The sequence below is a fragment of the Populus euphratica genome, unplaced genomic scaffold (assembly GCF_000495115.2).
Source record: "Populus euphratica unplaced genomic scaffold, PopEup_1.0 scaffold58.1, whole genome shotgun sequence".
NCBI classification, from domain to species: domain Eukaryota; kingdom Viridiplantae; phylum Streptophyta; class Magnoliopsida; order Malpighiales; family Salicaceae; genus Populus; species Populus euphratica.
This window is the reverse complement of record NW_011499864.1, coordinates 1,959,000-1,979,374: the sequence shown is the minus strand read 5'-3', so window position 1 is coordinate 1,979,374 and position 20,375 is coordinate 1,959,000. Positions and strand designations below refer to the sequence as shown.

General features: G+C 35.3%; 2 protein-coding genes across 3 annotated transcripts; both read right to left on the bottom strand.

Moving 5' to 3' along the window:
* Positions 1-845: 845 nt before the first annotated feature.
* On the bottom strand, positions 846-8,832 carry LOC105125824 (uncharacterized). Its single transcript, XM_011026456.1, has 16 exons — positions 8,449-8,832; positions 8,080-8,174; positions 7,867-7,980; positions 7,490-7,594; positions 7,273-7,344; positions 5,701-5,813; positions 5,202-5,336; positions 4,598-4,666; positions 3,965-4,052; positions 3,782-3,853; positions 3,591-3,691; positions 2,562-2,679; positions 1,946-2,005; positions 1,717-1,827; positions 1,100-1,212; positions 846-1,061 (listed from the first exon to the last, which is right to left on the bottom strand). Exons 1-15 carry the CDS (start codon positions 8,543-8,545, stop codon positions 1,102-1,104), a joined length of 1,461 nt encoding a protein of 486 aa, XP_011024758.1. The 5' UTR covers positions 8,546-8,832; the 3' UTR covers positions 846-1,061; positions 1,100-1,101.
* Positions 8,833-11,240: 2,408 nt separating this feature from the next.
* On the bottom strand, positions 11,241-20,016 carry LOC105125823 (uncharacterized). 2 transcript variants are annotated; one of them, XM_011026454.1, is made up of 11 exons: positions 19,599-20,016; positions 18,868-19,248; positions 18,592-18,728; positions 17,704-17,817; positions 17,500-17,583; positions 16,540-16,719; positions 15,443-15,584; positions 13,611-13,771; positions 13,404-13,530; positions 13,177-13,257; positions 11,241-13,003 (listed from the first exon to the last, which is right to left on the bottom strand). In XM_011026454.1, the coding sequence occupies exons 2-11, from the start codon at positions 19,177-19,179 to the stop codon at positions 11,669-11,671; spliced, it is 2,673 nt and encodes an 890-aa protein (XP_011024756.1). In that variant the 5' UTR covers positions 19,180-19,248; positions 19,599-20,016; the 3' UTR covers positions 11,241-11,668. The 2 variants fall into 2 exon arrangements, with proteins under 2 accessions (XP_011024756.1, XP_011024757.1); XM_011026455.1 differs by having other exon boundaries at positions 16,540-16,710.
* Between the last annotated feature and the right edge of the window lie 359 nt (positions 20,017-20,375).

Here is a 20,375-nt window from a genome sequence, read left to right as displayed (position 1 = left end):
ATGGCCACAATGATGGTGTTTATTTTCAGCATTTACCTTATCAGCAAAGTATGGAAGGTTATCTAGGGGATGCTTCTTAAAGTACCCTCTAGTCAAGCTGCATTCAAGAATGCCAGTATATAGGTTTCTAATCAAATCGTGAATGGATGAGTATAGATGCGCAGACTTAACCTGTTTGAATACAATTTAAAATAGCAGCAGTAAGATTACAAATCATAAGGAGCACAGACAGACCTTACGTTCATCAGCTACAATTGGTAGATTGAGACGATATTGTGCAGACATTGCAAGTTCAATCTTCTCTCACCATTGCCATTTTCTGTTTTTTTTTTCCGAACATCTGTAGCATATATATATATATTAAGACTATATTGCGCAGGCAGGGAACTTGTTTTGTATGTGCTTGCGAGGACCTTGCTTCAGCATGAAACTTCATCTTGTATTGATTTTTGCCTGGTACACCATTTTCATTAAGGATAAATGTTTGGCGTTTCAGGCCAATTGAAGGTAAATTTTATGACAAATTCAAGAGTTTTTCAAGTACCCGAAATGAGGTAAAAGCACAAACCATAGTGGAAAAAAAATTTCTTCAACTTTTACTTTAAATATATGCGTGTGGCTAGCGCATAAGACAATAACCAAGCACAAATAAGAGAATTTAAACCACATTGGATTTACGAGCTACATAGAATTAGAAGCCTTCAACATATGACAAAATCAAGTGCACTAAAACTACCTTCCTGGGGAATTGAGAGTTCGCATGCATTCAAGATTTACATTCATGAACGGAACTGAAGAGTCAATGAGCTCGTGTCACCTCCTGTCCTCCCTCCCCAGAAGAGTTCTTTGGTTCAATTTTCTTACTATTATTAATGAAAGAGGAAGGAAAATGGAGCTCAAAATTGCTCAGAAATCAATTAAGTACAATAGGATATCAAGATCTGTCCAGAGATGCTTGGAAGCACAACTGTCAACTGCATGCAAGTATTTGATCAATTAGAGCTGGAAAGAGGCTGGATTGGAACAGATATGGTAGAGAAGAAAACACATCTTCCAAAGACAGAAATGGTAGGGAAGAAAACACATCTTCCAAAGACAGTGTCAAGAATTAGCAAAACCCTGCTTTGCCTTGAGGACGAGCTCTTCAGTTGTGGTGCCAATAATCTCATTAGCACGTTTTAGCCCAACACAGAAATATCGTCCGAGAGAATCCTGTATTCAAATTTACTTCCTGGTCAGAGGAAAAGATAACCACTTGTGTACACGGAAGATAGCATGGAAAATTCATGCTTACGCCAAAGACTAGTTTCATCCAATAGCAATAATGTTCTCAAAATTCAAAAATTTCTATGCGTGACATTGTTAGTGTGCATGATTTTCAAAAAGGTGTCTCCCAAATGTACCAAGTCCAGTCTAATGCTTAGCCAAATGTCGGTTTAACTTTTATCCAATCATCTTTCAGATATACAGGTAGATTTCCCAGGGGTCCTATATTTTTATTCTCCGTGGAAGCCATTTGTGGCCTCAACAAATTGAAATACTTGGGTAGCAGAAGCTTTTGACAATCTTATTTAGATGATGCAAAAGATGCCTGCTTATCCAGCTGGTCCTTATTGGATGTCTATATGTGGAATGAAATCAACATCAATAGCTAAGATAAAAACTGTAAATTCTGATTTCGATCTATCAAATTCAGTCAAGAGAACTGTTTCTTACCCGAGCAACAATGCCCAGCTTCTCTAACTTTTCAACTGCATCATCCACATCAAAATTACAGCTCTCACCAAACTCTTCTTTAATCAGTTCCTCGCAACGCAAATCCAAATCCTGTTTCACATTATAACAAAGTTACACCTAAGAGACAGTGCAAGGGAAATTTTGTCCTCCAATGATCAAGATTCAAGAACAATAAACAAAAATAGAAAGAGGAAGAAGTGGTCCATACCTGCCTAGTAGCTTTGCCTTGTTCCATCAATATAAAGAAAGAAATAATAACCTCTTTGACCTGAAAAATGAATTAATTTAAGCATCTGTTACTTCATAGTTAACAACAAGAAGTCCCCAATCCTGGATCATTCACCAATAAGACACTGATTACTTCATAAATATCTTAGGGAGCACTTGCTCAGTACTTCTGGAGTATATTCTCCCTCCCTCACAAAAGTGGGGTTCACAGGCTGCCAGTATGCTCTTGAGCATCAATTTGGTACATGCTTTAGAGAGAGAAAGAGAGAGCAATTTGGCATCTTCTTTCATTTAATATGTAATCATACTAAAACAGCCCATGCACATGAAAAACGAGAGGATTTGTAAAAGAAAAGGTGATTTGAATCTTGATCACCAACTGAATCCCCAGTCCTCCTTTCCCTCACTCCCATGTCCAAACTCCTCACCCGAACAAGAATATTAGTTAGTCAACTACATGTTATGAATAGTTACAGCTATCTTCTTCATAAGTTACTGTTAATAGAACCATTGTACACGCTATATAGCTCATTGAAAGGAACAAAAAATAAATTCTTGCAAAGAACAAAAAATAAATCATGAAGCTTGAGGCTCACTTCCTGTTGAATCACATCATCACACAGGTGAAGAAGAGTACCCCTTCCACTATCTAGTTGTTTATCATACATAGACTGTGTAATCAAGTTTTGATATGCAGCCAAATTTTGCTGGAACCTGCAGGTAGTTGAAAAAAAATTGCCGCGTCAGTAATTAAAAAAAAAAAAGTTGAAGGAATGAAGGACATTTAAATCTAGAAAGAACATGTCATGTGACTGACAGAGGAGACTAGCTAAGTATTCAGTCTTGAAATGGGAAGCAGCAATAATGTTTGCAGTGTGCAGTCAGGATAACAAGATTTTGGTGAATGTGTGGCTATGAAATCTTAAAAAGAAATTGGAATAAACTCGAGCTTGGCATTACAACAAGGGAATTTACAACAAGTCAACCCCCTCCATTGATGGAGTGGATACCCCAAATTATGTGCGCTCCTAAAAGCATTGCATAAATGAAGTGCCAAAGGTAAAATAGCAGTTTGAAGAAAATTGGTTGACTGACCCATAGTTTTAAAATGTTACGAATCCCCAAGAAATTCTGCTTTGATTATCATAGAAATTATAATGGAAGAATAAAATAAGACTATAAGACCAACGGGTGCTTAGATCAATGATACTCATTCTTATGAATATGGGAGAGATTTAGAACCAGCAACAAGATCGCAAACTAGAGAAAAACTGAATATCAACATATGGTGTGGCACACAAGAAGGAAACTAAAATAACAAAACTGAAGTCGCATTTCTTTCTAAAACATATACTCTTAAAAAAATCTATCTTGTGGAACTGCATCAGTGGGCAGGTCTCACGTTTGAGTCCTGCTCTTGCCACCTAAGAACCAAAGAAAGAAAGGAAGGATGGTAACATGTAACAAAATTTTCAGAATCAATCCAAATCATCCAGTGAACCTTCATTAGATCCACAACCAATTTGCCACATGCATAGTGATAAAAATGAACAGAACATAATGATATTCTAGGAATTAAAAATGGTAAAAAGAAAAGTAATGAGAGAAAGAGAGAGAGACTTAACGTGAAGTATGTTTTAGCACAGTAACCAACAACTGTGGAAAGGACAGCAAAAATGACCCAAAGATCAGCCTTGGGCATTTCAACTGAACCAATCACAGCAACCTGCAAAGAAAGACATGTTAAGTCTATTTGAACAAAATAATTGAAAGCCAAAGTGCAGTCAACTGAAGCAACTTTATTCATGAAACTCACTAGCCCAACTACAGCAGAAACCAGGAACTTGACCCAGTCCATTGGAGTTAACCCAGGGTTCTTCTTTTCAGGCTGTTGAAAAAGAGAGGATGCACATGAAGTCAGGTGGATCTCTAAGATATGGGGGCGCAAATACATACTAGAATCAAAAATGAGATAAGCGGAGAGCAGTTAAAATCTCACTAGAACTATTTCCATATCAGCCATTGGAATGTTTTTGAAATGTTTCACATATATCCCCCGTTCAGTTTTTGATTTTGTGGGTGCCGACCTGGAAAAATGTCATCAATGCCAATAAATTAGATATGATCTTTTCAGGATTGGTTTCCATGCAGAATGCTTCAAAGAACAAGTTTGGCATTCCATCTCACTCTCCCAACAGATAAAATAAACAATACACTAAATTTAAGGAATATTGTGTGTGCGCTTACATAGAAGTGTGTGTGGTTGGGTGGGTTCAAGGAATTTAGGGGGTGGCCTCCCCCAGCAAATTTTAAAAAATTTCCCAATGTTGCATAAAATTTTAGATAAATTCTATGAAATAGGCCCCCCCAAATGCCACATCCTGGATCCATCCCTAAGTGGGTGGGTGGCTAGGTGTGCGCACGCATGTGAGTATGCAAATGTTGTGGCAAATGAGTCATTTCGACATGAAATTAATGGATCCTTATTCGTTTCTTAACATAGATCTAAAGGATGGTGAAATGAAACATCAATGTGAAAAGCAGGTTTCTTTATTTCCTTTAGCAATATAGGTCATAAAGTTTCAGAGAGACAATTTAGATAATTTTTCAGATAAATGAAAACAAGAAATACCTGTAAACGACTATGATCCTATCAAATGTAGGTTCCTGTATTGTAGTCTTGCTCAGCAAATTGCTGACACTGGAGGACCAAGGAAGAAGTAGGAATGTCATAACATAGGATAACCACAAGTGATTCAATACATGCAACTTAAGCAAGCACACACTTCCCAGGTGTTTGTGTCATTGTGTATGTATAATACTATAATACTTTCCTTTTGGCATTCATTATAAAAAAAAATTTCCTGCTTTGTCCGAACAAAAGACATATAACATGATTGATTTACTTGGTCATATAACAACAGACACAGATCTGGAGCAAGAATTTCAAGTTTCAAACTTTTGCTTAAATTCAAGCATCTTGACCGGAAAGTAATTTTTGGCTTAACTATAGTATACTTGCAGAACTAAATTATAATTTATATGAAGTGATATTTAAGTCAATAAAGAGATTTAAAAAGGATGGCCAGGAAAGATGTTAATTAAGTCAATAAAGAGATTTAAAAAGCATGACCAGGAAAGATGTTAAGTGCTCATCATAAGTTTCACTTTTCTCAAACTTCCGTTCATGAGCATGAGAGAGAGGGGGGGTTATTTGACAAAACACAGCATACAACCTTAAATTCATTTTTTCCAGTCGGAGTCTTTCAACAAACAAATCATCCTGATCAGCTTCAGAGTTAAGGTCATCATCCTTCTTTTGATCATTCTTGCGCTTTCCACTTGACTTTCTTGCAAAAACAATTTCTAGCCTGCAAGCACCAAAAACCCGGAAAGAATTGAAAAAAGATGAGGAATACATAAAACAATTTAAATTGTCAGACATGAAGGGAACAGTGTTCATATTGAAAATAATTTACATGCCAAATGTCCCTTTTCAAACAGTCAGTTCAAGTTTAGGAACATTAATGGGAAATAATTGCATGTCTCCTGATTATCTTTATAAGTTTCTAAGGAAAATGATCATTTTTTTAATTTCATTTGATATGGTTAAATACTATTCGTGCATTTGCCTATAGAAAGATGCAAACTATTTTAGATCTACTCCCTAAAATTATGGCCAGTCATATATTAGATAAAACTTAACATGTACCTCATCAGCCGGAAATTTCTTACCGGGTTACTCTTAAAAGAAATCCCCAAAAACGTCCAATCAGCATGTCCACTTTCTCCATGAAAAAATAATCTGTTGTTCTATCAATTCCAACCCCACGCCGAAAGATAATGTACTAAAAATAAGTAATGATAAAGATTAGTTTCCTTGGATGAATTAAAATAAGAAAATAAAACTCAATATCTATCATAAGTGTTGTAATCATCAATTTAAGACCTATCTGCACTTCATTTAATACATTCCCATTCACTAAAGAACATTCAACCACAATAACATTGGACAGTCATTAAGATCATGAAAGTTATTGCATCACATGGGTCAATATTGATCAAGTGAGTGAGCATGCATCATTCATCAAGGTCCTAGTTATCAAGAAAACTGAAGTCAAATTCCCTAACCTATGTCACCCATTAAAGCCATTACCTTCTTAAAGACCCAAAAAAGTTGAAATGAACTATTTGACGATAAGCATAAGATAAAATTAAGGAACAGAGGACCTTGCATCTAAAATTTTAACAAAAACAAAAATAGATAAACAAAAGGTATCCTTGAAACTGAAATTGCTTTGGATATTTTTTCTTTACACTGTGGCTCGTTTCTGCCTGGTGTATTTGCTTTTCACAAGGAGTATGATTCATTTTACGATGGTAGAAGAGTTCACTAGAGTTACACTAAGCATGTCACTTCATCAGCTAAAGATCCTAAATTCTAACAGTTCCATCTGATCCAGCATAATGCAAGGCCAGGAAACAGGCTTTGGTTCCAAAAGCAGTGACTTTCTCTTTTGCATGGAAAAGAAAATAGCACAATGTGGCAGAAGCAAAAAACATGAGATTTGGATACCTACAACTGAAAATGTTTTAAATTATCTTTCATTTCACAACTCTAGGCAACAACAAAGTCAATTGCAAAATTATGCTCCATCAGGATAAGGGAATTAGAGTTTAGAAAGTTGCTGCAATATTTCATGGCTTGAGCAAATGGTTTAGGCAAAGTTCCAAGATGATAGTGAGCACCGCAGAGCATTAAGTGTGAAAAATAATAATACACTCATGGCAGCTGTTTGAGACACAAGTCACACAAAAATGGAGAACACAGAAATGAAGAGGCATTGTTAAGGCCAAAATTCACATGAAAGTATGGGCTCTGGTAGTGCAATCCCCCTTCATGGTATAGTGATCCAGAACTGATTCGAATATTTTGAAACTTTTATAAGACTTATAGATATTGTTTAACCTCAAACTTTCACGGTTTGCATCAATTATTTCTTAAATTGCAGTGAAGTGCAAAATGCAAGGCCTAGTGCAGAAAATCAAAGAAATTTAGAAGTTGCAATGGCATATATATTGAAAAGATTGCATGCAAGCAGAATAGGGAGTGTTTGGTATTGCAGTTGCTAGTGCTTTTCACTGGTTTTGACATGTGACTAGGAGCCAACCATTCCACATGTTGCACAGGCATCAAGAGGCCACAACAACAGGGAAAATTTGCGTTGATTGATGCTCACAAAGGCAGTCATGTACAGAAGGTTTTCAAATGATCATCATTGTTTAAAGTTCAATTTAGTGCAATACCTTATCAGCAAAGTCAGGGAGGTTTTCACGGGGATGATCATTAAAGTAAGCCTTCAAAAGTTTCTTGTCAAGCTGCACAAAGGAAAAAAGATAAAGGATAGCGGAACAGAAAATCTGAAGATGCATGAAAATATCCATGGAACACACAAAAAAAATAAGTCGAAGCATGCTTGCATCTCTTCAAAATGAAATTACTCAAAGGCATGTGATCACAAACCTTGGACTCGTCAACTTTGATGGGAAGATTTAGAAGATATTGTCCTGAGAGTGCAACATCTATCTCTTCATCGGTTGTTATCTTGAAGTTGCTCTTATCCATCACCTTTTTATAAATCAAGCAGAAAAATAAATTGACAGCAGAATTATTTACCATCTTGATTTGATTCTCTGCTACATCCTGTCTAACAACCGAATCGCCCTCTTCAATTTATTATAGTTTAAAGTTGCAAAAAAGCTCTAGCTTTTGTTTATCTTTCAAAAAAGAAAAGGCCATCCTACTCCCTTCTTAACCATGACAAGAACTAGTGTTACTTGTTTCATTCCATGCATGTCCAAACTCACCCACCCGACATGAAGTAACAACAGGTGCCAAACCTGAAATAAGTAAGTCAAGAAATTCTGTTCAAGTACATCAATTTCCTCAGGAGATAGGTTCTGCTGCTCCAATTTCTTAGCCCCAGACACAGGGTCAAACAGCGAATACAATTGCTGGAGACAAAACATAAATGTGAAAAACATCTTGATTTGACAAAGCTATTGCAGTGTATAGTCTGAAATGAATAAAAACAACCAAAAAATAACCAGTACCATCAAATCCTCAAACTGCAGAAGATACCAAGCTCGTATGGTGTACTCAACTCTCTTACATAGTTTCAGAAACTCAGTCCTGTCAGAAACATGTTCTGCAACAAAAAAAGTCGAAGTTTTTTTTAGAATTCTCATGTCAGTTGCAAAGATTGAACCCGTTACTAATTAAATTAAACATAAAACAGATTCACATTCTCTTTCTTTCACATTCACATTCACAATAGAAGAGAAACAATCTGAAATCTGGTCTAAGGGACCCAATTGTCAGAAATTTGAGAAAACAAAGGAAACCCACAATTCTATTCTATCCATCTATGTGTAAAAAGAAAAAAGAAAGAAACTTGAGGAAAAAGATGATACATTACATACCAATGAGGTTGGCCAAGGTCATGATGAGCTTTGGTTTCAGAATTGGAATCACTGATTCCCTTTCCAATCTTATCATCTCCTTCTTCTTTCTCTCCATTGCTCCCTCAAAAAAAAAAATCCAAACCCAATTCTTCTTCAAAAACCAGCCTTGTTTCTGGGAAGTTTAGAAAGAAAGTAGCGTGAAGCTGAGGAGATTCTAGCTATGTATGAAGACAAAGAAAAGGTTTTTTTTTCCAAAACCAAAGACAAAAAAAAAAGTATATGAAGGGTTTGTTTCGGTTATGATTTGATGACTGAATCACTTCAGTTTACTTTGTGTGATCCATTAACTTTTCCTTCGTCTCTTTCACCACCAAGACCAGCCCGTCCTCTTCGGAGGGAAATTTCATTTTATTTTATTTTTACTGTTTAGACTAGAGTGAGGGACTCGATTGAAACAATTCAAAGAGTATAGGGACGGATTCGGGATAAGTTAAGTCCGTCTGTACTCTGTCGGATGTCGGTGGCCATTCCCCTTACTTTTGTTTGTCTTGTTTTAGTTTTACTTCCGCCCCCACTTGTGTTGTATTTGCAGCAGCGGGAGGAACTTTTTATTGATATATTGTTACAAGGGTGTTAAAAAAAACCGGCTAATATTAAATATTTGTATTATCTAACTTAATTTAGGTTTTATTTAAAATTGAGGTTATACTGTATTTTTTAAAAAAATATTTTTTATTTTTAATTTAATTTTTTTTATTTTGATATGATGATATTAAAAAAATAAAAAAATTAATGTATTTTCAAACTAAAAACATTTTAAAAAATAACTTTTAACACATTTTCAAACAACTTCTTAAGCTATTAAAATTAAATAATTTAGCTATTATATATGATAATAAGTTAAAAAATTTAATAAATAGATATTAGACTCAAATAGTGGGTTAGAATTTTTAAAACTTGGTTAGCCTGACCCAGCTTATATATCCTATATTTTATCTTTAAATTTGATAATTTATAGATTAAATATTTATTTTTATTTTATTTATAAATGTTTCAACTCCAAAATTCTTATTAATAAGCTTATTGTTGAATTTATTTAACATAATAAAAATATAGGTTTTGTTTCTTTACTTTTTTTTTTTTTTTAGATTAACGTGGGTGTCCGGGTCAGCTTGCGCGCACCACGACTAATCCCACGGGCCCTGAAGTTAACGACCATGTAAGCCTCCAGTGACTATTATATGAGCAACCAAGGACTCGAACCTGAGACCACAGAGAAAGCAAACCCCTTGATCCCAAGTCCTTACCACTTGGCCACCACCTAGATGATTTTTTTTTCTTTACTTGATATGATAGGAGGAGGGGGCAACTAAAATTTAATGGTGGTATAATATGTGAAAATTAAACTTTTAATCTAATATTAAAGGTGTCATGACTTCTACAATCCAAGTTGTAGATTAGTCTTTAAATGCAAACCCATGAAAATTAGTAATTTAAGCCCAACATGTGGATATTTGTATTATTTATAAAAAAATAATCTAACCCAATATAATATATTTAATTTACCTGGATAAAAAAAAATGAATGGTTTGATTTATAATTTGTAATATATCATAAGTTAAGTTGCATGTAATTATATCCATTGACACTGTTATTTAGGATTGATAATAGCTATAATAGCTAATGTCTTACCTGGTAGAAAGTTCAAGTTAGGGATTATTGAATCAACTTGTATCATTATTTTTATCAAAATAATATTATTTTTTTTATTGTTTTAAAAAAAATTGATTTTGGTTTAAAATTTGAGCCAACTTAACTCAAATTATTTCATAGTTATTATATTTAGTTTAGAATTTGAATTGTCTGTTATTATATTTAGTTTAGAATTTAAATTGTCTTACCTCAAACCTTAAATCCCAACTTAACTTGATAAACTCATGAAATTTAACAACTTAACTTAATAAACTTGATAAACTCACAAAGTTTGACATCACTTTGAATTCAATCATGAGTTTCACATCAAAGGGATTCAATAGTTTTTTTGTCAGATAAAAAAATATATTGCTTTGTTTAAATGCCATATTTGGTTAGCTTCAATTTTATTTTGAAAGCAAAGCAAAAAATATGATTTCAAAGAAACCCTGTGCGTTTTGTCGTGAGATTCACTCTTTTCTCAAAGTAAAGATGCCATTTTTTGAAAGCACAATAACCAGGCAATCACATATTGCTTTTGCTAATACTACTTTCAACTCATAAAGCAGCACACCACATTGTTTTTGCAGCTAAAACGCAGCACATCACGCATCAGACCAGTAATACCACGTTGGCCTTGAACCTTCAATACACTGAATAGACGCTTCAAATAATAACGGTAACAGCAAAGTTTTACACTTTTTTAAATTAGTTTTCTTATTTAAAAATATATCAAAATAACATATTTTTTTAATTTTTTTAAATTTATTTTTGATATTATCGTGTTGAAACAACCTCAAAACACTATAAAAAAAATATTTTTTGAAAAAAACACGGCGTGGCAGCATAAGCAAACAGGGTCACTGATATCTACTTATCTGGCTTTATTCCATACACCATTCTAACGGGACAAAAGGTCCCATTTACCACCTAGATATTCTGCCAGTGTGTGATAATTGTGTGTTTTACAACATCGATATGATCATATAGCTTCCCACAAAACGAACACGCAAAATCCTGTATGTGCAGACTCTTGGAAGTATTTTGTTTAACAGAGATTGCAAGTAAATTGAGCATGCTAGGTTGCAAGAAATGAAAGAATCGAAAACCAGTAAATAAAAAACAATGATGCGAGAGCCTTTGGCAATTTATAGCCTTAAAAATTATTGAAAGATGTTTCTCGGTGAACAAAGGGAGAAAAAAAAATGTGACTGGAAACAAAAATGCAAGGTGTAACTTACCTACCAGATAGAAGATATCAGAACCTTTTTTATCCTTCCTCATCTTTGCTCTCACCTGCCTATCTAACATCTGGATATTTACATGCTGTTTGAATTGGCTCTCGTATAAAGTATGTACAAAAACCTATCTCGGAATTTGTCGCAAGATTTTGCACTTCTGCAAATCTTGCATAAGCTCAAAAGTTTCTTCCCACAACCTCTATAGGTAACAAGTCAAGATTTCTTTTAAAGACATCTTGAATTTGGCATTTCTTCTCATGGTCATAACCTTGAGTTTCACCTGCCAAAAATGTGAGGAAAAACATTCATTGATTCCATGACCTTAAGTGTGGTTTTCCCACTGGATCATGTAAAGCAGAATTGTGTGGCAAAGTCATCCATCCCATGTCATCAGGCATCAGGGAACTAGCAGTGTCACGCCCACCAAAGTAGTCAAGTGGGTGAACTGCTTGTGGTAAAGTATTACTGATCCTGGGAGTAACCCCACTCACCATACCATAGTTCCTCGGCAACACAAACTGCTCAGCAGACCCCACTAAATCAAAGGGACCACTTGAACGCTGATTGACAGGGCTACCTGAACGCAATTGGTTAATGGGGTTTCTCGTATGCAGTTGGTTACACTGTGATAGAACACTAAATAGGCTTTGATCTGCATTAATTCCAAAGCTCTGGTTTGAGACACTAGGACCAACTGCACCAGTCCAGTCCCTGCAAACTTGATGCTCCCCAGAGAACCAGTTCTGAGTTAACAATCCACCGTCATTTAGATGGGATTGGAGCCGTGCTGGCATACGAACAGGATTAACATTCCAGTCTTGCAGATTGACTGGTGGTGCATTTCCTTGTCTTGGAATCAAGAACCCTCCCCCCTCGGAATAAATGTCCTCTGTTATATTTTGTTGCAAGTAATCCTCAGTGTGCCTCTTCTGTCCCGGTTCAAGTGACAGCAAAGGCTGAAGCTGCCCCTGGAGATTTCCTGTAAACTGGCCATCTTGCATTATAACACCATTTGGTGATTGAAAATCTAGCCCGTTTTGTTTTTGTTCCCTTTGGTAGGATAACATTGCCTGACTTTTGAACAAAGATTGAAGCAATCCACTGCGATCATGGTTTGGGTAAGAACTGAAAGAACCATCATCAGATTGTCCATGCAACAAATTTTTCCCAGCATCTTCTTCGTGCACTTTAGATCCCAAATCAATTAATTGAGAACATTGCTCTCCATTAACTTGATGTGGCAGTGACAATCCACCAGCAGATGTGTATTCATGGTTTGCACTAGAATCATAATATGAATTAGGTATGCTAACTGCTGACCAGACATCTCCACCAGAAGAAGATATAGGGATTCCCTGATTGATGGAAGTATCTGTAGCATGCACACTGCCTGAGTACTCAGATACATGTGGAGAAGCTTCATCTGAATTGGAGTTTGAATGGACATGATTATTTTCCATATTCATATCTACAGGGTTAAGATCCTGGCCAACAGAAAGGGAGGAAATATGCTGTGGAGACTGATCCTGTGGGGAGATAGAACCAGAATTGCCATCATCAGAAATGTCAGATTCTTGGTATCTTGTTCCATGATCATTCTGACCCTGAAGCATGATCTCATGGTTTTGTTCTTGCATATCCTGAAAAACCAATGATAAGAGAGTCAAACTTCAAATCAAGAATATTTATACCATCGTACAACAATGAGACTTGAGTTGAACAGGTTTTGTTGGTCAACAGATGATATTATCTGGATAATTAAGCATGGAGCAAAAGAAAATGGGGGGAATATAATGATGACAGAGAAATAAACCTCCATGCTGGTTTCATGTTTGTTTGCACATTGATCACTCTGATCCTGAAGCACAGTCTCATGGCCATCCTTCTCCAGATACTGGTTCGGAAACCAAACAAGTTAAGCATAGAAAAAGAAGATTTCTAGTTTTTCACACAATTTCTGCTGGACTGGACATACAACAAAATGATATGAGCCCACAGGAGCGGGTGAAAGGAAAAATATATATGGCCAGAATGGCAGACCTCCACTGGATATTTTAATTTGCCTTTCATCTCTTGCTTCATAGATTTGGTTATCTCCTGTCTCTGAAACTGTCTTTGTCTCCAGATCGCATATGCTGCAGGAAGATCTTTGTGTGCCAATTGCATCCTACATGAAGCAAAATCCTATTTTGAGGGGGAAGAAATCATATATTTTTGTGTTCATAAAAAAGGTGCAGTCCAACTAACCAATGCTCCAGCAACTTCTTATGCTCCTCTTTCACAAATTCTTCATATGGTTGTACATGCAAAGTATCAAGGTCACCTAACACACAGTTAAGAGACTTAGATTGAATGCTTTTACCGGATTGCTTCATGCTCTTGACAAGTTGGTGCTGCTTCTTGCTTATCTGAAATATCAAATGCAGATTATCAACAAAATCCTCAAAAAAAGAAAGGAAAAAGAAGAAGAAGAAGAATTGCATGTATTTTCCACATCTCCAACATTTTGCAAATGTTTAAACCTTATTGTTATATACAAAAGTGAAGTTCATTATCACTTGATTCAGTTACTAATTGCTAAAGGGAAACATCAATTGTGGCAGCCACCTAAGCATGCAGGATGGAATGTGTGGACACATGAGACTTGACAAACAGGAGAACCAAGTTAAATAACTCCAATGAATGTTTTAGGAGTGAAGCTAACTGCATCAGAAACTGAAACTCAAATTATTTGAAGAAAAATCGACGCAAGTGATTGGTGCATTACAAGGAATTGTTTACTCACAATTTCATGGATTCAAGACTCAAAGCTATGCGGGAAAGTTAGTGTTTAGAATATCTCATGTTCTTTCAGATTCTACCATTAGAACTATTAGGGATTTTCTTCAGCTAAACCCGCTATTTCCACCCTATGCTTTCATCCATTCGTACACCAAAAAAAAAAATCATATGTTATTAATCCAATCAATTAAACATGTGAATTTTCAATTTCAATCTATTGAGTATTATTAAAAAATAATATAAATCATATTCAAATACTTTACCTAACAATTTAAGCTTTTGGGTTGAGATGGTTCTTTGACATGGTATCAGGGTCTTGATGGCCAAGCGGTCATAAGTTCGAATCTCACCATCTCCATTTATTTGATAAAAATTAAACACAAGCTAATATGGGCCTGTGTAAGTTTCAAGCCCAAAAATCTTTCACTTGAGGAGATGTCTTAGAGAATAATATAAATCATATTCTGAAACCCTACCTAACAACTTAGGCTTTTGGGTTGAGATGGTTCTTTGACAAGTATAATTTCTTAAATTTGAGAATTTACCCTAACCAATTGATTACTCGAGTCATTATTATCAACTTTACTTTCATCCCTATTAATATCATCATCCACTCCACCCATCACATTGAGTAGTCCTTTTTATCAATTTAGGCAAATTGTACTAAATTGACTGCAATAAGAAATATATGTGCTCAGTGAACCAGATTTCTAAAAAAGGCTTTTTTGATGAATTCATAAAAATACAAGGTCCAAATAAGAGGTTTATCCGATTTTCTTCTTTTAAAATCCAATTTTCTATTTCAGAAACCTAGCACGCACGTTCTAAGTATTCAGAGGCTAGTTTGACAAATTACAAGAGTTTTAAAATTTATGTCTTCTTGTGCATCTTCTGGACCAAGATTTTCCTTGCAAATACAAGAAGCATCCCTAGTGGATTTCAAAGTTTAGCATGGTGGATTCCAAGTATCTTAGTGGATTCTAGATTTTTTCATCTAATTTCTTCAAATCCAACCATCCATTTTACATAGATGGTGGATCCATGATTATAGAAACAGGTCAATTGATGAACAATGTAGCTGCCAAAAAATTATTATTTTCATTGATTTTCTTATAATAAGAGAATTAAGATTTAGTAATACATAAACATGCTTTTTCTACAATAAAAGTAAAATATAAAACCACCCCACTAAAAAGATTCTTGCCTATAGATTTCTTAATTTGTAGAGAATATCAGGTAAATCCTGTTATGAAGGGAAAGCACTGGATACCAATTAAAAAGTACCAAAGAAACCTAACCTTTAAGTACGACATGTATTTGGCACCATCGCTACGGTAGATATTGCGCTTGCGTATCTTGTCTCCTTTCCCGGGAGTTGCATGATCTGAAGCAACGAATGGCTTTCTATGTTTCTCCTTCATGGAGCCTATCTCAAAAATCCTGAGACCAAAGGCGACTAATGAGATTCTTATGCCATTGTGCAGGGAATGCAAGACAAATTAGGAAACATAAGATCTAAGATCTTCTGCCCATTGTGTAATTATTATTAGGAAAAGATATGAGGCTACTGCAAATTGTGACCTGCTAAAGATTGTATGCAACTTCGAGCCAAAAGAGGGAGAAATAAATTACAATGCTTAGAACAGCATCAAAAAACAGCATTAAAAAATCAAAGATATTAAGCCCCAAATGTCTGCATCAAACCAACCAGCACTGTCCAAAAGCAAATGCATGAGCCAAAGGCAGCACAACTCATTTATTTACTTACTTTGACAGAAGGTGTTGTTGAAGGGGGGATAGCATAAATTTTATCAGGACAGCAGAAAGCACAAGAATAAGAACACAGAAGGCTTTCAGTTCTCCACCCTCCCAGATAGAATATAATGATACTAATATTTGCAACAATCATGGTGATTGAAACAGGTTTCCAACATCAGCCTGTAAAGGCATAACCTCAGGAGTATAAATGGTGGTGAGAAGATAGTAAAGCAGAAAAGATGTGTCTCAAACCAAATCAGCCAACTGATTTTGTTTGGGGGGAATGGGTGATACAGGAATCCAGTAGTGACCCTCAAACAGAGTTCAGATTTTGTTTTTAAATTTTCAGAAGCTCTGTAAAGCAAGATATCTGAAAATAACAGAGAGGCTTATTTATCCTTCTTTTAACTCATATCTTTCAAAGATTGAAGAACACTAAAGCAGAGCTATAGATCCTTTACAAAGATCTCTAATCAGAGATATAAGAATAAGTTTTTGAATTAAATTTCACAAATCAAAGACGTGCATACAATTGTTTTGGAAATGAAAAAAACTCACTTGGGTAAACCTTGAAAAACTGAAAGCAACAACAATCAAATGCATGGCCAGGAAGACTTCATGAGGAAAGATTAATTACCTCTTTTCAAACTCTCCACCCTTTGTTGTAGGAGAGCTCTGACTATCACTGCTAGATGCTTTCTCCTCAGCAACTAAGGAGCTGGATTCAGATGTCACCATCAAATTCTCCCCAAGGTCATGAAATTTAGACTCATTATCACAAGGAGAAATTCTTTTATCTGCATCACTTCTTGACCCCCTCAAGAAAAAATAATGTGCAAATGAGATCAAAACTACCATATGAAGAAATCAAAGAACCTCAATGGCTTGATAAAAGAACTTCATGATAAGAAGAGAAGGCTGCATAAACTCTTCAAAAACCAAATGAGTAATTGAATGAATTAAAACCTAAAAAGTTAACCATTCCATTCCGAACAAGGCAATTGAAAAAATTAAAGTATAAAATACACATTTCAACAGTAAAAAGTAGAAACATAATCAAGTACTCAAAAAGTATGGTGCATGCAAGTGTCATTGGCGAATCATGGAAGAGAATTATACATTATTTGATTCCTACCCAAAATTCTCTTTATTCAAGAATGGACTTTGTCCACAAATGGTTTTGCCAGAACACAAATAAGGAGTCTGATGTCATTAGATACAGCTAAATCAAGTAACAAATTATAATCAGGCAATTGTAACATTTGGCATTTTAAACGTAACAGAAACCACTGACTAATTACTGGTCACATTTACAAATCCAGTTAAAATCATAGTTCAGGTTTCCACCAACTTACATGACACTCCACATCTGCACCGCTCCCATTTTTTCTTCAAATGCACATAATGGGATCAAAATATTTTTTTTCCCTTTATTAAGACCATTGAGGATCACATTTAGATTTTAGGAATGAATAATTACGCATGGTAAAGGCAAAATAACATTTGAGGAAGATGGCTCAGCATGTACAATGCCTGCTTCACTTGCACATGATACATGAAATTTATACACAAGGTACAGCATGCAGCAGGTACAAACCTCCACATCTTCTGCAAAACTTCCTTTTCTGGATCCTTGCTACTTTCCCATGCATCCTTCAACTTCTGCAAATATGTTATCATGCTGCCATAAGCAGAAAAACCAAGAAATTTAGCAAACATTGTTAACAACAACATAAGGCACATAAATCACCCCAAGCAGCTTTGTTAAATAACAGGACATGAACAAAGAAGTCTGCCATACTCATTATGATAATCCTGCAACTTGGAGTAGTATGCTTTTTTATCAGCCTTTAGATGCTGTTCCTGACAAAGAACCGCATCAGGGTGATGATTACCAGAGCAAAGTGAAGCACCCCTGCAACAATATTTTCCACATAAACAGTCTAATCAAACTTTGAACCAGGATCTTAAGTTCATAAAATGATACAGCTTCATGGAAAACCACAAATATAGTTCCTTGTTTTTATTTTTTAATTTTCTGATACTGGGAAACCCACACGTATCAATGTCATCCCGGAGAATAAGAACAGGTCAAGCAGTTATGAAATATGGAAACCTGTATAATATTGAAGAAAGATAAAGCACTGAGAACCGACAAATTTGATGCTGCAACACAAAATTCAATTTGCTCTATAAAGCACTGAGAACCAACAAACTTGATGATGCAACACAAAATTCAATTTGCTCCCACTAAAGCAGTAGCAATTAAAAGGAAGATACCAATAAAATCCAGCCACTTCAAGCTGCTATTTCATACTTCATTTCTTTACTTAGATGCTAAAAATCCAGAATATGACAATATTCCTCTAGAACAATCAGCTAAGAAAATAAGTACGAAATCTGTTCCTCATATATATATCCATGCAAACACATCTTTCCCAAACCAGGTTGGATCATAAGGCATTCTTTGAAAGGGGAGGGGAAGAAAACCTTTAGTTCCACATGGAAATTGCTTATTAGGACGTGAAAGATAAAAACAGAGTATCCCTGGATAGAGTCTTGACCAGTGAACAAAAAGAAAAAAATCAAAATTCATGCATGTCTGTATTGCCATATCTCCAAAGGAATTGCAAAAAAGAAAATGTTCATTGCGAGGAAAAAAAACTAACATCCTAAAATCGATACTTACCATCTAAGTAATGGGTTTCCGAAATGAAAGTTGTCCCCAGAAAGCAATGCTTCCACAACTTCTACTGTACCTGGTCCTGTTGGTAGGAACTGCATAAGAAAGTTTCTCTCATTTTCTGATAAATGAGTCTGCCAAACCTGCATCAGGTTCCATATAGAGGCATAAAACAATTAAACAAGCAAGAAAACATATGTATATTAAGTAATAACAAATATGCATATTAAGTAATAACAAATAACAATAATAATAATAAGAAGAAGAAGAAGTTATAGCCACCTCATTCGAAAGGACCTCCGTCAAATTCTTCAACTCAAAAATTTCTCGCGGAACAGGGAAAGCATCTGCTAAAAGATTTTGATACTGGGGAACAGAATCAATAAATGGCCTTAAATCTCTCTGACTGATGCCAATTTGCTCCCTTTTGGCAACAACCTTTTTTCTGTTGCCATCCCACTCAAGTGAAATAAGAGATTTTGCATTCAAATCATGCTTCGGTTTCTTCTTCTTTTTAGTTCTGTACGGCCCCCAGGAACTACAACCCTCAAGGCTGGCCCCATTAAGCCGCTTTCTCCGTTGATCAGCCGCCATCAGCACAGCACAAGATGTCAACAATCAATCCTCAGCAGAAGATTAAAACGACATTTTTTAAGCATAAACCTGTGTTATTATCCACAAGCAAAAGCAAAATTACTTTAAATATTAATCAATCATTCAATCAATTAATTAATCAACAAGTTCAAACTTCTATAATGCATTAAGGATATTATATAATTATAATTATTTAAACCAGCAATAGCTGAAAAGGCCCGAAATTAAAACGAAAAAAAAATATCTTATCAGACAATACAATTATGCAACCCAAGGAACAAAAACCAATTGGTCGGAATAAATATAATCGAAACAGGTAAAAATTGAGATGGAAAAAAAAACAGATACACAAAATAAAAGGATAAGGTCTTTCGAATTGAAAATACGCAAAACCCTAAATAATCGAACGGAAAACATGCCTCGAAGAGAAAAGAAACCGGCAGCCCTTGGATTAACAGTGGAGGGTGCTTGCTCTGTATTGAACGCACAAGCAAAGCAAGGAAGCGACGACGACGACGAGAGGAAAAGAAAGAGAAATAGATTTTTCTTTTTATTATTTTGGTTTAGGTCGTCAAGGTTATCTTCTCCTCCTGATTGACTAGGTTTTTGGGAGACAGAGAGAGGAGACGAGTCTAGTCTGTGGTTTTGTGAAGCCGAGGGCTCGGAGGAGCGAACGGGTGGTTAACAAGATGAAAGAAGGATGAACATTCAATCCTCCATTCGCGCGCTTCGGGCTCGGCTTCGATCAGTCAATGGCTCCTACTAGGCTCGGCCTATCGCATCCTGCCCTTGCTTGGTTCCGTATAGTTGATAGTTTGACACGAATTAAAACATGGCTAATTGGTCCTTATGGAGGAGTAATTTTATGGTGTTTGTTGCATCCTCTCCTGTTATTCATTAGATATTTTCAGAGAGGATTTCTTTTGTTATTTTAATTTTTAAAAAATATATATATTAAAATAATATTTTTTATTTTAAAAAAATTATTTTTAATATAAGCACATTAAAATAATCTAAACATATAAAAAATTAATTTAAAATAAAAAATAAAAGATATTTTTAAAAAAATACTTTTAAAACGAAAAAACAACCAAGGTATAAGTTTTACTAAATAGGTGTTCTATTTTATGCCTAGCCGGACCAAACTTTTTTCAATGCTAAAAAATGATATCCAAGCGATGATAATCCAAGACAAC

Coding starts and splice junctions, on each gene's coding strand:
- LOC105125824 (XM_011026456.1), bottom strand. CDS start 8,545: ATGGAGAGAAAGAAGAAGGAGATGATAAGATTGGAAAGGGAATCAGTG. Junction 2,006..2,561: donor ATGATGTGATTCAACAGGAA/GTGAGCCTCAAG, acceptor TTCATTTTTCAG/GTCAAAGAGGTTATTATTTC. Junction 1,213..1,716: donor AGCTGGGCATTGTTGCTCGG/GTAAGAAACAGT, acceptor ATTTGAATACAG/GATTCTCTCGGACGATATTT.
- LOC105125823 (XM_011026454.1), bottom strand. CDS start 19,179: ATGGCGGCTGATCAACGGAGAAAGCGGCTTAATGGGGCCAGCCTTGAG. Junction 17,818..18,591: donor GGAAACCCATTACTTAGATG/GTAAGTATCGAT, acceptor ATATTGTTGCAG/GGGTGCTTCACTTTGCTCTG. Junction 15,585..16,539: donor GGTGGAGAGTTTGAAAAGAG/GTAATTAATCTT, acceptor CTTTGGTCTCAG/GATTTTTGAGATAGGCTCCA.